At 52.0% G+C, this 14622-nt stretch overlaps 1 protein-coding gene across 2 annotated transcripts in view; it reads left to right on the top strand.

The window, feature by feature from the left end:
• Positions 1–14622, top strand: part of NEURL1B (neuralized E3 ubiquitin protein ligase 1B) — a 49715-nt gene that overhangs the window by 14151 nt on the left and 20942 nt on the right. For both annotated transcript variants that reach the window (XM_038010381.2, XM_008015303.3), the window contains exon 2: positions 14030–14575. In XM_038010381.2, the coding sequence (XP_037866309.1) occupies positions 14030–14575 (546 nt within the window). The remainder of the gene's footprint in view (positions 1–14029; positions 14576–14622) is intronic.

Below are 14622 nucleotides of genomic sequence, written 5' to 3'. Positions count from 1 at the left end.
GGTGATCACTCACGCACACACACATTTCGCCCTCTAGAATGTGACCACCAAGGAAGTACTTTACCAGCTTCCACGGCTTCTCCTTCCTTGGTCTATGCACAGAGTCATCGCTGCAGTATGTGAGGATCCTTTAAGCTAGGTTGCTGGCCAGGTTTTTGGCTTTTTTTTTTTTTTTTTTCCACCTACTGAGAGCTCGGGTTATTCCTCACACTGGGTGGGTCTTGATTTCTCACCCTTGAGGCTGCCACAATAGGACGGGGTGCACCTCCTCACGAGAACCAGAGACCACCCCTGGAGGGGAATGTAATCACGGGTGAGCCCCCAAATTGTTGTATATAAGGTTTTGGTGCCACAAAAGGAATAGCACTCAAATATAAAATTTTCTTTTTAATTCTCAGCAAGGCAAGTTACTTCATAGAAGGATATGCCCTTACAGATGGAGCCATGATGAGCGCACACTTGGACAAGGGGAAGGGGTTCTTATCGCTGACGCATGTGGCCTCTGCTGCTGTGTCTTTCCCCTATTGGCTAGGATTAGACCTTGCAGGTTAAACTAATTCCGATGGGCTAATTTAAAGAGAATGAAGGGGTGAGTGTTTTGGCGGGAGTCAGGGCAGAGCAGGTAGCAGGTGATCTGAACGAGTTAGGGTGGAGCAGGTGATCAGAATGAGTTAGAGGGGAGCAGGTGATCGGAATGAGTTAGGGTGGAGTAGATAATCTAAAAAGGTTGCTTTACGAGGAAGTTTAAAAGTAGAAGGCAAAGAATTGAACATACTGACATATTAATTCTTTGAAAAGAAATTTAAAACTCATATCTAACAACTGCCATGTCCTCATCTTTAGGATGGGGATAATGACAGTCCCTCCCTCCCTAATGGGGCTGCGATGAGGAATAAATAGGAGATTCTAGGAGAAGTCCAAACCCAGCACAAGCTGGGAACTCTGTAAGTGGCCATTACCTTTTTTCCTTGGAGGCAAGGGATCTGTGCTCCCAAAATTGATCTGAGCGGTAGAACCAAATAATCCTGCTATAGACTATTTGAGTCAGCACCTCACATCCCCATGACAGATGACTGCTTGGCTGGGGAAGCAATTCTGCACGATGACCGACGGCATGCATGGGCTTTGGATTCAGACCTGAGTCGAATCCTCACCCTGCTGCTTATCTGCCTCATGAACTTGTGCCAGCCCTTTACCTTCTCTGGGCCTAATGTCCCTGTTGTGAAATGGGCTCATAGGGCTATAGAGAGGCCCAGTGAACCAAGGACTGTCAGATCACCAGAACTTAGGACACATGGGATGGAGATTCTAATCAGGGCTCCTGTGGGCGGAGGATTACCCAGGTGCCGAGGCAAGAGACTGAAGGCACAAACTGTTTCAGTACAATAAAGAAACTAGTTAGAATAAGAATAGCCATAATACAAATTAGATATAGAGATGATCATGGAAAATTATCAATCATTATAAACATTATTAATCATTAACTTTTAATATTACTCTTTGTTGCGTTACTAATATAACCTATGAATAACTGGCGGGTATAGGGTCAGATATTGAAGGGACATTGTGAGAAGTGACCTAGAAGGCGAGAGGTGAGCCTTCTGTCACACCCGCATAAGGGCCGCTTGAGGGCTCCTTGGTCAAGCAGTAACACCAGTGCCTGGGAAGGCACCCGTTACTTAGCAGACCGCGAAAGGGAGTCTCCTTTCCTTGGAGGAGTCCGGGAACACTCTGCTCCACCAGCTTCTTGTGGAAGGCTGGATATTATCCAGGCCTGCCCGCAGTCATCTGGAGGCCTAAACCCCTCCCTGTGGTGCTGTGCTTCAATGGTCACACTCCTCTTCCACTTTCATGTTCCTCCCATACTCCTGGTTCCTCTTTGAAGTTCGTAGTAGAGAGTGGTAGAAGGAATAGTGAAAGTCTTGAAGTCTTTGATCTTTCTTACAAGTGCATAGAAGAAAACACTGAGGTATGCTGCCTTCTCTCTCTGCTTCAGCTACCCTAGAGGGAAGGGCCCCCTGTCCAGTGATCACATGACTTGCTTCACCTTGTCAATCACTTAGAAGATTCACCCTCCTTACCCTGCCCCCTGGTCTTGTATGCAATCAATAAATATCAGCGCGCCCAGCCATTCGGGGCCACTACCGGTCTCCCAGGCCCAGCTGTTTTCTCTTTATATCTTTGTCTTGTGTCTTTATTTATTACAGTCTCTCGTCTCCGCACACGGGGAGAGCACCCACTAAGCCCCGTAGGGCTAGACCCTACAGGCTGCAGAGCATGCCTTCCAAGCACGTAGCCCTTTACCTCTTGGGGAAGGGACAGAAGGCCATGTGGGCTGCCTGCAGGCATCCCCAGTCCACGCTCACCTGCTCTCAAGAGCCCTTCAGGCATCTGGGGGAAGCCCTGCGTGGTGGGTGAGCGGGAGAGAGAAGAGAAGGCTGCATCTTCAGAGAAGGACGAGACACGCATCAGAGTCACTCCCTGGGGGGCCTCAGAGGCGAGCATGGCTGGGAAGATGACATTAGCTGACCTACCTTGTGTCAAGCACTGTGCTGTCCTCCTCCCCTGCAGGGATGACTTCTGCACTTTGCCGGCAGGAGCCACAGCGTCTTTGTCATAGCCTTGGGAGCCAGGCTGGTATGAGTTCAAACACCCGTGCCACAATTCCTGGTCATGGGCAGCTCACCCAACCTCTCTGAGCCACCCTCCTCCCTGGGGTCTGGTAGCCATCACCTCCTCCAGCACCGTCAGGAGGTTCCCGCAAGGTCCTATGGGTGGGGGGCCATTGTCCCCTGGGAGGTTTGCCTCTCCCATCAGGCCCTACCCCCAATTCTTTTTCCGGCCTCAGGGACACTCATCCCTGGGGCTCCATCCCCCTGCTGTAATCAGTCACTTTCTTCCTTTTTTAGATTCTTTGCTTATTGTTTGTCCCAAGTTCCGCCAAACTGTGGTCTTTGAGCAGCTCAAAACAAGCTGATTGATGACATCCACCACCATCCCTGCCCCACCCCCAGCCACAGCTTCCTGCCTGAGACGAAGCCAGGGCATTGCTCACCCTCTGTGCCAGAAGGTGGATTAAGCTACTTGTACGTAGTCTAGCTTTCTTCTTGCAGGTCAGGATGTGAGAGACCTTGGGGCCAGCAAGCATTTTGCCCAGCTGTTGGGGTTGTAAAGAACATTTCCTCAGTCCAGGAGCAAGAACAGCATTGCTCCAGGGGAACTTGGGCCAATGGGTCTATTGCTCCAAAAATGCTGCCTTTCAGGCCTTGCAGGTGCTCTCCTGGGGCTGAAGTTGGGAGCAGTCAGGCTTCTGGGCACCACCCAGGCTGGGGGAGTGGCTGTCCTCAAGGCAAAGAGAAGGAGAAACGGCAGGCCTGGCAACCTCAGCCAGCTTATCACTGGGCAGCTGCCAGGGGCTGCCAGGAGGAGAAGCAGGCGCTGAGGGGCAGGACCGCGTCAACCGTTGGAAGAGAGGTTCAAAACCTGGACTGTTTTCTCACGCCTGCCATGCTGGGTCACTTTGACTGGCAGGGAAGAAAGGAAGGCCCAGGGTTTCAATCTCATTTTTCAGAGAGGTGGATCCACAGGGGTTTCTTCCCTGATCCAAACCCTTCAGCAGCCCCCAGAACCTCCTGGAGGACTTCAACCTCCCTGCATGGCCTTTAAGACCCTTTGTGATACTGCCCCTGACTCCCACTCCTCTCCCCTCTCCCTTCTGACCCGTACTTCTTGCAGTTCCCCAGTGCTCTCAGCTGATTCTCATCTCCAGGCCTTTGCGGGTGCTGTTCCCTCTGCCTGAAACACACTTCCCCATCCTTTATCAACCTCCTAGCCCTGCTTCCTCAGTCTGCAGCTTCTCAGTTCCCCTGAGAAGCTGTCGCCACTGCCCCAGCCCTCCCTGGCCACCACCCTGTGCAGCCATGGGGTCTGCTTATGTCCATCCTTGCGGCTGGTCTCAGCTCGAGGGGGCAGGGACAGTATGTGACTTGTCAGTGCATGTACCCAGCAGCCAGTGCGGGCCCTGGCCCAGAGCAGATGCTCTGTAAATGTCAGATGAAGGAGGAAGTGATGTACTCGAGAAGGAATGAGGGCACATTCCCCCCACCTCTCACTGTAGTGGGGCCCTAGCCCTGGGAGCCAGTGCCTCTGAAGTTGGAGTTTCCTGGGTCCCTTTATCAAGAAGAGACCTCAGTCAAGGGGCCCGGCAGAGGGTCGGAGTCAGCTTGGGAATCCCAGCCCCTGCTAAGCATGCTTTGAGGGGGCGTCGGGATGACCTCACCCCCTGGGAACTCTCGCATCAGAGCCCACTCAAGCTGAGAGGTCTGCCACTTAGGCCTGGAGGGAGTGGGCTTTTCTCCCCACAAGCGGCATCACGACCTCTGGCCTCTCTCTGGGATGTCCTTGCAGCTGTTGACGGGGTTTTGTTTGCAAAGCAAAGAGAGCAGAGTGGCAGTTTCCAGCGCGGGCTGGCCCTTTTCCCTTGGGGATGCTGGCCAACCAGGCCTCTGAAAAAGGGAACAAAGTCCCAGTAAGCTAGTGTCTGTCTCCTGAGTGCCTGTCACTGCCCCATTCGGCAGAGGTGAGGAAGGGTTGGTTATGTTTTTTCTTTTCTTTTCTTTTCTTTTATTTATTTATTTATTTATTTATTTGAGATGGAGTCTCCCTCTGTCACCCAGGCTAGAGTGCAGTGGCATGATCTCAGCTCACTGCAACCTCCGCCTCCTGAGTTCAAGTGATTCTCCTGCCTCAGCCCCCCGAGTAGCTGGGATTATAGGTACCCGCCACTACGCCTGGCTAATGTTTGTATTTTTAGCAGAGGCAGGGTTTCACCATGTTGGCCAGGCTGGTCTCGAACTCCTGACCTCAGGTGATCTGTTCACCTCGGCCTTCCAAAGTGCTAAGATTACAGGCGTGAGCCACCGTACCCAGCCTGGTTATGTTTTTTTCCAGCCCACTTTTAAACCCATCAATGGAAAATGGAACTTTGTTGGCAAGGGTGACTGATATCTTGACCCCTCTGGATATGGCAGGAAGCCTTGCTCACTACCAGCCTTGCCTTTTCTTCTCTCTAGGGCACAGCCTGCCCTCCTCACCCCAACACACATGAGCGCCATGTTGCTTCCTACTGCCAACAACGCTGGTTTACATTTTGGACTTGGGCAAATGTCATTTGAACCAGAGATTTCTCACTCAAGATCTATAGTCCAAGGACACATGTTGTGAAGGTCCAGGTCCAGGAAACCCCTGAAGTTGAATATCAGATTGTGCATGGTGTCTGGGTGTGTTTCTGGGGGGAAAGCCTCTATACATTTTATTGCTTCTAACATGGTCCATGAACCATTCCCCACACCCCGCCAACACAAAGGTTATGGCAGTTGCCTTGAAGAAGGGGTGGGGTGGAAGAAAGCGCATGAGCCTGGTCCTCTCAGACCCTCAGTTTCCTCATCTGGGAAATCAAGGTGGTAAAGCTCACTCTGGAGAGTTTTCCTAAAGATTAAACCCAATCAACCAAGACATGTACCCAGTACATAGCAGAGGCTCAGTGAAACTCCAGTGTAATCCTCACGTTCAAAGGAAGAGGCAGAATAGACCATTCTCCCATTTGGCAATTCCCTTTCCTGATGGAGAGGAATCTGCCGAAAACCTCAGCCAGCATGCCATCTGCGGAACGCCGGCAGGCTGGAAGCCGGCGTCTCGGGGCCAGAGTATCGGGAGCTGTTGCTTCCTGCCATCCTCCTGACGGTGACTGCCATTTCCTTGGGCTCTTTTTAGATCAAAGGAAGGGCTAGGCTGGGGAGATGAGTGAGGATCATTCAGGGGGTGGCACAAGGCGCATTTAGGACACCTGCTAGGATGGCTTAAAAATAGGCCTCTGTCCTTGGACACCAAGTGGAAGCGACTCCAAGGTTTTCAAGAGGCCTCTGCTGGCCAAGGTTATGAGCCCTCCACGGGAGAAATGTTTCGGAACGTATTTTCCCAGCTGCCACAGGTAGGCATCTCTGACCCAGGAACAAACCTTTCCTAGTCAAAGGAACTAAATAAGGTGGTTAGAGGAGGAGATGAAGTGTTTAATGAGCACCTACTACATGCCACACACTGTGTGTCTGATGGGTTTGCTCTGTGCCATCCTCACAACAACCTTGCAGTGTAGAGATGACTTTTCCTACTTCTCTAGGTTGTTGGGGGCTGGGGGGGAAAAAGAAGTTAAGTATGGACCTCAAGATCACACAGCTAATAAATAAGCAAAACCAGAATTTAAACCCAAGTCTGACTCCAAGCCTGTGCTCTTTTTCACCACCTCTCAAACTGTGATGTAGAAATAAAAAGCAAGAAAGAGATGGAGGTGAGAGGGCAGGGCTTACCCAGCGGTTGGACATGTTATTTCCCATGGGGAAGGGAAGGGAATGTTGTTTATTCAACATCTACTATGTGCCAGCACTTCTGCTGGGATTTTTCTATGCTCTCATTGCCCCTGCCAGCAGCCTGAGACAGGGGTCTAAGGTCACGTGCCATTTACAGATGACAAAACTGCAGCTCTGGGAGGTACAGTGACTTGCTCAAGGCTTTCAGACAAATCAGTAGCAAAGCCCAGGCTTTCATCCAGAGCCCATGAAGAAAACCTCCCAGCCACTCAGGTAGCAGTTCTTATGTTGACCTGCCTTCCAGAAAGACTTGCCAAGGCTGGGCAGTGGTGACCCTCACAGCCAGAGCAGAGTTCCCCCTCCCTAACCAGGGGCAGACACTCATCACCCACCCTCCAAATCTCTGCCATGCATTTCGAGTCTGGGCACTGTTTCCTTGACTAACTCCTGGAAAGACACTGCCCTCTAGTCTTGGCGGGGCTGGAGCAGCCTGTGATTAACCGTGGAGGTTGGGCTGGGCATGGTGGCTTATGCCTGTAATCCCAGCACTTTGGGAAGCTGAGGTGGGTGGATTGCTTGAGCCCAGGAGTTCAAGACCAGCCCCAGCAACCCTGACTCTACAAAATAATAATAATAATAATAATTAGCCAGGTGTGGTGGCACACACCTGTAGTCCTAGCTACTTGGGAGGCTGAGGTGGGAGAATCACTTGAGCCCAGGAGTTTGAGGCTGCAGTGAGCTGTGATCATGCCACTGTACTCAGCCTGGGAGACAGAGCAAGACCCTGACTCAAGAAAACATTTAAGGCCGGGCGCGGTGGCTCAAGCCTGTAATCCCAGCACTTTGGGAGGCCGAGACGGGCGGATCACGAGGTCAGGAGATCGAGACCATCCTGGCTAACACGGTGAAACCCCGTCTCTACTAAAAAAATACAAAAAACTAGCCGGGCGTGGTGGCGGCGCCTGTAGTCCCAGCTACTTGGGAGGCTGAGGCAGGAGAATGGCGTAAACCCGGGAGGCGGAGCTTGCAGTGAGCTGAGATCCGGCCACTGCACTCCAGCCTGGGCGACAGAGCCAGACTCCGTCTCAAAAAAAAAAAAAAAAAGAAAACATTTAAAAAGCCATGGGATTGACCAGGTGCAGTGGCTCACGCCTATAATCCCAGCACTTCAGGAGGCTAAGGTGGGTGGATCACAAGGTCAGGAGTTCAAAACCAGCCTGGCCAATATGGTGAAACCCTGTCTCTACTAAAAATACAAAAATTAGCCGGGCGTGGTGGCGGGCGCCTATAGTCCCAGCTACTCAGGAGGCTGAGGCAGGAGAATCGCTTGAACCCAGGAGGCAGATGTTGCAGTGAGCCGAGATCACACCATTGCACTCCAGCCTGGGTGACGGGCAAGACTCCATCTCAAAAAAACAAAAACAAAAAAGCCATGGGATTTGGGCCAGGGCTGTCCCTTCTCCCTTCTATGAACCAGAAGGGCAACTGCAAAGGTCTCCACTGAGTTCCCACCTCACAGAAACCGCACCTCCCCGACTTCTTCTTGGAGTCCCTGGACTCAATTCTTGGCCACTAGTGGGGGGCGCGGCTCATTGGCCAGGGGCCAGCACCCACCCAAGGCCAGCAGGGCCTCAGTCTTTCATGCGAGGGTGGCCAGTGGAATTTAGTCGCTGGTGTGGTTTGGGGGCCTCTTCCTGGCAGATGAGGTTTTATTTATTATTATTATTATTATTATTATTATTATTTTACCAGCGACAGGGTGTCTGTTTGAGTCTAGTCCTGGTGCCAGAAGCTAAGAATCTGCACCCACAGACTTGGCCATTTGGGGGACTAGCTGTAGTGACTGCCAGGAGGCGAACGGTGGGGGACATTTGGCCCTCGATGGAATATTCCACAGCCATGAAACAAGCAGAGAAGGCCTGGGAGCGATGCGGGGAAATGCTTTTGATGTAATGTTGAGTTAGAAAAGAAAAAGCAGGATACAAAATTGGCTGTGCATTCTGATGGTAAGAAAGTCAGGAAACTACTTACATTACTGAGTACTTCAGTGGTACTTATGGAAAAAAGTTAGGACAGGGGAAAAGCACGGGCTGGGGATCAGACAGGCTGGGTCACATCTCAGCGCTGCCCCCTTGCAGCTGCGGGGAAATGTCTTTGCTGCCTGGAGCCTTGTTTTCTCCTGGATAAATGGAGACACGAATCCTGTAGGTGAAGGTTTGTTTTAAGAATTAGCTGATATCATGTGTCAAAAAAAAATCCAGCACAGCCATGGTACATGGTGAGGGCACAGCCCATGGTTCTCATGTGAGATCAGGACTGGGACAATGCAAAATGCAGAGACAGGGTGCAAAAGTGGGGAGAGGCAGCAGGCAGTGGGGTAGATCTTTCTCCTCTTTTCTGAACTTTCTATGATGTGGCTGTTGTGTTTGTTTTAGCAATTTAAATGATAAAGTTCAGGTTTGCCATTGACATCTCCAAACTAGGATGATCCACAGGGCCCCTGGAGTCCAACCTCCACATTTTTCTGTTTCTTATAGGAACCGCTTTCCCTGAACCCAGCTAAAAGCAGATGCTGGTGTATTATTTGAGATTGCTTGTTGTTTTTCTTTTATTTTAAGCATCTTCAATTTGTGTAAATAACACATCCTCTCAGAAACTTTTTAACTCTAGTTTTCTTTATCTCACGTCAGAGCTCTGGTCTCGGGGGGCAGTGGTGGGGGGCGGGAAATAAGAGTGTTTATCTCTTATTCCCTGAAGGAAGTCAGATCATGTAATCAAGATTAAACAAATATGTAAACTTCGCTGGTTTCTTGGCCGCATTTTATCCTAACATATAGTTGGTTTTGCAGGAAACTTCCCCTATAGTAACAAGGCAGTACTTCTCTCCACCCCAGTATTCATTTAAATTGCAGGCCGCTCTTAAAGAACATCTCTTGGGATTCCCAAGCCCTTCTGTAAAGAAACTCTCCGACGGAGAGATGAGGTCAGAAAACAACAGTGAAGGGGAGGGGAGATAAAAATCATCAAATAAGGCTGGCCATGGCCGCTGGTGCTCAGAAGGGCTTTTGATCTGTGGTCATATTTAATGTTTCCTGGAGGATTTGGCAGCTGGAGGGGGCCTTGGCCTGCTGGGCACTGGGCGAAGCTGCACCAGGAGCTGAGTGCCTTGTACAAGGCCACCGTGAGCATGGACAGCACAGGCCTCTGCTGTCCCTGAGCTACCTCCGCCGATGGTCTACACCTGGTGCTGCTTCCCCTGCTCATTTGGGATTTGTCCCTTCCTCTTAACCTCGTGGTTCTAGAGATGGCCCACAGCCTGACTCTGTGCACCCTCCTTGCTGCCCTGGAGGCCCCTCCCTGACAGGCAGTGTGGGCGTGGCCGTGGCCCTGCTTTGCCAAAAGCCCTGTAGTAGCTCCCTCTTGCCCGTGCAGTGCAGTCTGAGTCTCTTGGGCTGGCATTTAGGGCCTTCCCATCTGGTTCCTGTGATGTCTGCAGCACCCTCGCCCTCACCTCTGCAAGGCAGTGACTGCCCAACCTGGCACACCCTCTGTCACACCTACCATATCACTTTACCCTCCCTCCAAATTCCAGCCTCCCCCTGCTTCTGCCCCTACCGTTCCCCTTGGCTCCCTCTCCTCCCTCGAGACCTGGCTCAATGGGCATCCCACTATTCCCAGCCCCTAGCTGAGTCCAGGGCCTCCTGCAGGTCCCTAGTCCCCCCAGTGCCATCGCCTAGATGGTCTTTATCATGCCTGTTGTCATTGGGCATTCAGCTGTGTGTCTGCTTGACCCGGAGAGACTCAGATCTCCACGAAGGCAGGATGTGTGTGATCTGCAGGAAGGAGTACTGGATGAAGAAATGAATGAGCAGTGGAATGAACATTTTGTCTGCTACCTGTGCCAGTCCAGTGCCTGGCAATTCTGCCTAGGGATGAAGGAAGTCAATAGGCAGCCTCTAGTCTCCCTCTCCTGCCTTAGGGATCTATGGCCCAGCACTCTGTCAATCTTGTGTTGGTTTCTAAAAGGCAGAGAGACTATGGTAAAATGGTAAAAAACAAACAAACAACAACAACAACAAACAGAGCTGGGATCACACACACCTGGCTTCAATCCCTGGTTTCATCTCTGCCCTTAACTAAACCAGCTGTGTGACTTTAGGCAAGTGACTCGACCTCTCTGAAACTCCATTTCTTCATCCATGCTGGGGATGGATAACAGTAGTCCTTACCTCATAGAGACACTACTAGGATTAAATGATGAAATGCATGACACATGACCAGCCCAGAGGAAGTGTCTGAATGCGCCGTGATTCTATCAGTCAGGACATTGTTGGTTGCTAGTATCAGAAACCCAGCTCAACCTGGCTTAGAGCAGAAGAGGGCGCCCCTAGCCAAAAAGTCTGCCGTCATCTGATTGGCCACCCTGGTCTCTAAAGTTGGAGTGAGGTCAATCCACTAGCTGCCGGAAAGCAAGATCTCCCAAGGAAAACTGGAGCATAGTAGCCAGAAAAAGAGGGATGGATACTGGGCAGGCAAAAACAGCAGGTGCCCCCACGACTAACTGTGGTGGGAGGTGTAGAAAGGCGGAGGCCTTCACCACAGCCCAACGCTGAGGGAGGTGGTGCTCAGCCACCCCTCCCAGGCCTTACCCTTCTCGCATGAAAATGACCTCCATATTCTGCCTCCCTGCATCAGGGGTGGCCTGGCCAGAAGAGCCCAAGAAAGGACTTTCTGCCCTGACCCTGACTGACCTTGAGCTTGGGCAGACCCCTCTCCCTCTGATGGCCCATTTTCCCATCTGTAAAATGGGCTTGTTGGAGAAGACGATCCCTGAGGTCTGCTCAAGCTCTCACTGTAACACAGGCAGCAACTGGTGTTTATCAAGCCTGGTGTGTGCTGAGCCCAGAGAAACCAAAGATGGCATGGACAAGCCCCTGCCCTCCGGGATCTACTACTGGTATCTCCCTACCCTGTGCTTACCACCATCTGCTTCCCATTCAAGTGTCTGTTATAGAACCAAAAGGTCAGCTGGGTGTGGTGGCTCACGCCTGTAATCCCAGCACTTTGGGAGGCCGAGGTGGGTGGGTCACTTGAGGTCAGGAGTTCAAGACCAGCCTGGGCAACATGGCGAAACCCTGTCTCTACTAAAAAAAAAATTAAAAATAAAATAAAAATTAGCCGAGCATGGTGGTGCACACCTGTAATCCCAGCTACTCGGGAAGCTGAGGCAGAAGAAGTGCTTAAACCCAAGAGGTGGAGGTTGCAGTGAGCTGAGATCATGCCATTGCACTCCAGCCTGGACAACAGAGAAAGATTCCATTTCAAAACAAACAAAAAAAAGAACCAAAAGGCCTTTTTCAATTTGTTTTATCTATTGAATATAGTTGAAATGTCCAAAGCAAGTAGACTGAATGTTTTCTATTTTCCTATATAAAAATGAATGAAAACCTTCAAATCTGTACTACCTTCAAGACATATCCAGAATCTAACCCCTTCCCACCAGCTTTACTGGTACCCACCCCCGATAGGAGCCATCATGATCTCTGCCATGGAATAATCCAGGAGCTTTGCTGGCCCGAGCATCCTTGCCCCCGCCTCCCAGCAGTCCACTCTGCACACCGTGGCCTGGGCATTCCTATCATGTCTCTCCTCTAAACCTCCAGTAAGGTCTCATCGCATTCAAAGTAAAATGGTTAAAGAAAAATCAAACAACAGGCTCTCCCCACTCCCCACCCCAGCTCTGATCTCATTTCTACCCGCTTCCCTCCTTGCTCCCACCATTCTGGCTACACTGGCTTCCTTGTCATTTCTCAGCCACACCTCAGGGCCTTTGCACTTGCTGTACCTCCTACCTGGAATGATCTTCCCCCAACCACCCTCCCAGCTCATTTGCTTCCCTCCTTCAGGCTTCTGCTCCAAAGTCACTCATCAGGGAGGCCCTTCCACAAAGTCCTAGGAAAACACCTCTCTCTGCCCCGCCTCATTGACTGAGTTTTACTCTGTAATGCTTCCCACCAGGAAGAGTATGTTTTTTATTGTCTGACTTTGCCCACTGGAATGTCAGCTCCATCAGAGCAACAACCGTGTCTGTCTTGGTGATTGCTGTATTCCCAGTGCCTGGCATGGTGCCTGGCGCATACTACGCACTCGCTTCATATGTGTTAAGTGAATGAATGACTGAAGCCCCTTATGTTCCTTTCTAATGTGGAACCTTGGCTTTTTTATTCCTTATATTTTGTCTTCTGTGGGCCAGCGGCTTCTGTTTGGAGAGCGGCCTCCCAGCTTCCAGGCATGATTTCCTCTCCCCGTGACTGAGCCTTCCTTCTTCCAGGGCCTGGGGAGGGGCTCCATGTCTTGTTTGCCTCGTCATTGCCTCTCCCTCTTCATTTGCCCCTGCCCTAGCTCCCATCAGGCTCAGCACTCATCGAACCACCCCGCCCCCGCCTGCACTCTGTGGTGCGCCCAGAGCACAGTGCACCCCGTGGCTGGGCGTGGGAGGAGTGGTCTTTCATTCCTGGGGTCGCCATTCTTCTCATTGTGTGCCTTGGGCGGCCTGTGGTTTGTGAGAATTTACCATGTAAATTGTAGTCAGCTGCTGGGTGAAGAGCAGCAGAGATTCATATAGTAATCACCAGCCCTGCCACCCCCCAGGATCCCAGAGCCCCCCAGGAACCGCCCCTAGGATGGGAGGAGGAAAGGTAGGGGGAGAGGAAGAATCCCACTTGACATTGAGCCACCTGGCTTTGTGACCAGGTCCTTTGAAAGACCACCCCAGGATTCCCCAGGTCCTTCAAAGCAGAATGTCTTTAGAAATGAACCCCAAAGGTGTCCGTTCCGGAAAAGCCAGCGTTGCTCATAAGCAATGCCTTCATTTTCTGTGGCTGAGGGGAGGGGAAGTCCCTGAATCCTGGCTTGGATGTGCTTTGGAACCTCAGTAATATATATCATCAGTAATAATATCATGATTAATGACTTGTTACACACACACACTGTGCCAGGTAGTACTCCAGGGACTTCATCCACATTCTCTTTCAGCAGCTGTGTGAGTAGAGTCATGTCCCCGTTTTCCAGGCAAAAAGACAAGCTAGAGAAGTGACAGCTCTGCCCCATACCTCCCACCTAGGAAGTGCCAGAGCTGGGAATCAGGCTGCTGTGGCCATTTCTATGGACTGACCTGTCTTAGCTTTTGAATAAAAGCAGGGGAGGTATTTGGATGCTGTGCACAGAGAAAAGCAGCCAAATACCTCCACTACTAACCCCAAGAATCCAAGACTTTTGGAGGCGCTCTGTGGCCCAGAGGTGGCCCCGGGAGGTCCTTGTAGATTTGGAGGGATTTGATGGGGATGGAGAAGTGATTTGGCCCCTGGCTGGCTGTCGTGACAAGCTCTTGGTGTTGGCCCCTCTGACAGTGAAACAGCTCTAGTGCTTCACCGCACACGCACTAAACCTTGGTTTGCTTATCTGTGGAATGGGTATGGTGACTGCTGTGGCAAAGAGATTAGGGCCGGTTAGGGCTGGTCGCCCTTTGGTGTAGCCTGGAACCTTCTTATCAATAACCAGTCCAATTAAGATGGAATTTCAAATGAAAATGATTGTTAAATAAAGACCAATCAGGGCCCGCAGGAGTTCGGAGGAGGCCTAACCGTGCTGCCTGTCTCTTTCCGCAGACCCGAGCCCACCGGCGCGCCTCCTGGCCACCCGGCCGTGCTGTGGCCCCGGTCCCGAGCGGCGCCCGGTCCTGGGCGAGGCGCCGCGCTTCCACGCGCAGGCTAAAGGCAAGAACGTGCGGCTGGACGGCCACTCGCGCCGGGCCACGCGGCGCAACAGCTTCTGCAACGGCGTCACGTTCACGCAGAGGCCCATCCGGCTGTACGAGCAGGTGCGGCTGCGCCTGGTGGCCGTGCGCCCGGGCTGGAGCGGCGCGCTGCGCTTCGGCTTCACTGCGCACGATCCGTCGCTCATGAGCGCCCAGGACATCCCCAAGTACGCCTGCCCCGACCTGGTCACGCGGCCCGGCTACTGGGCCAAGGCACTGCCCGAGAACCTGGCGCTACGCGACACGGTGCTGGCCTACTGGGCGGACCGCCACGGCCGCGTGTTCTACAGCGTGAACGACGGCGAGCCGGTGCTCTTCCACTGCGGCGTGGCCGTGGGCGGCCCGCTCTGGGCGCTCATTGACGTCTACGGCATCACCGACGAGGTGCAGCTTCTGGGTAGGTCGCGGGCGCGGCGCCCCCTGGGGACCTGGCAGCGGTACCCT

Source organism: Chlorocebus sabaeus, chromosome 23 (assembly GCF_047675955.1).
Source record: "Chlorocebus sabaeus isolate Y175 chromosome 23, mChlSab1.0.hap1, whole genome shotgun sequence".
NCBI classification, from domain to species: domain Eukaryota; kingdom Metazoa; phylum Chordata; class Mammalia; order Primates; family Cercopithecidae; genus Chlorocebus; species Chlorocebus sabaeus.
Note: the sequence above shows the minus strand (reverse complement) of the source record. Positions and strands in the feature narration are given on the sequence as shown.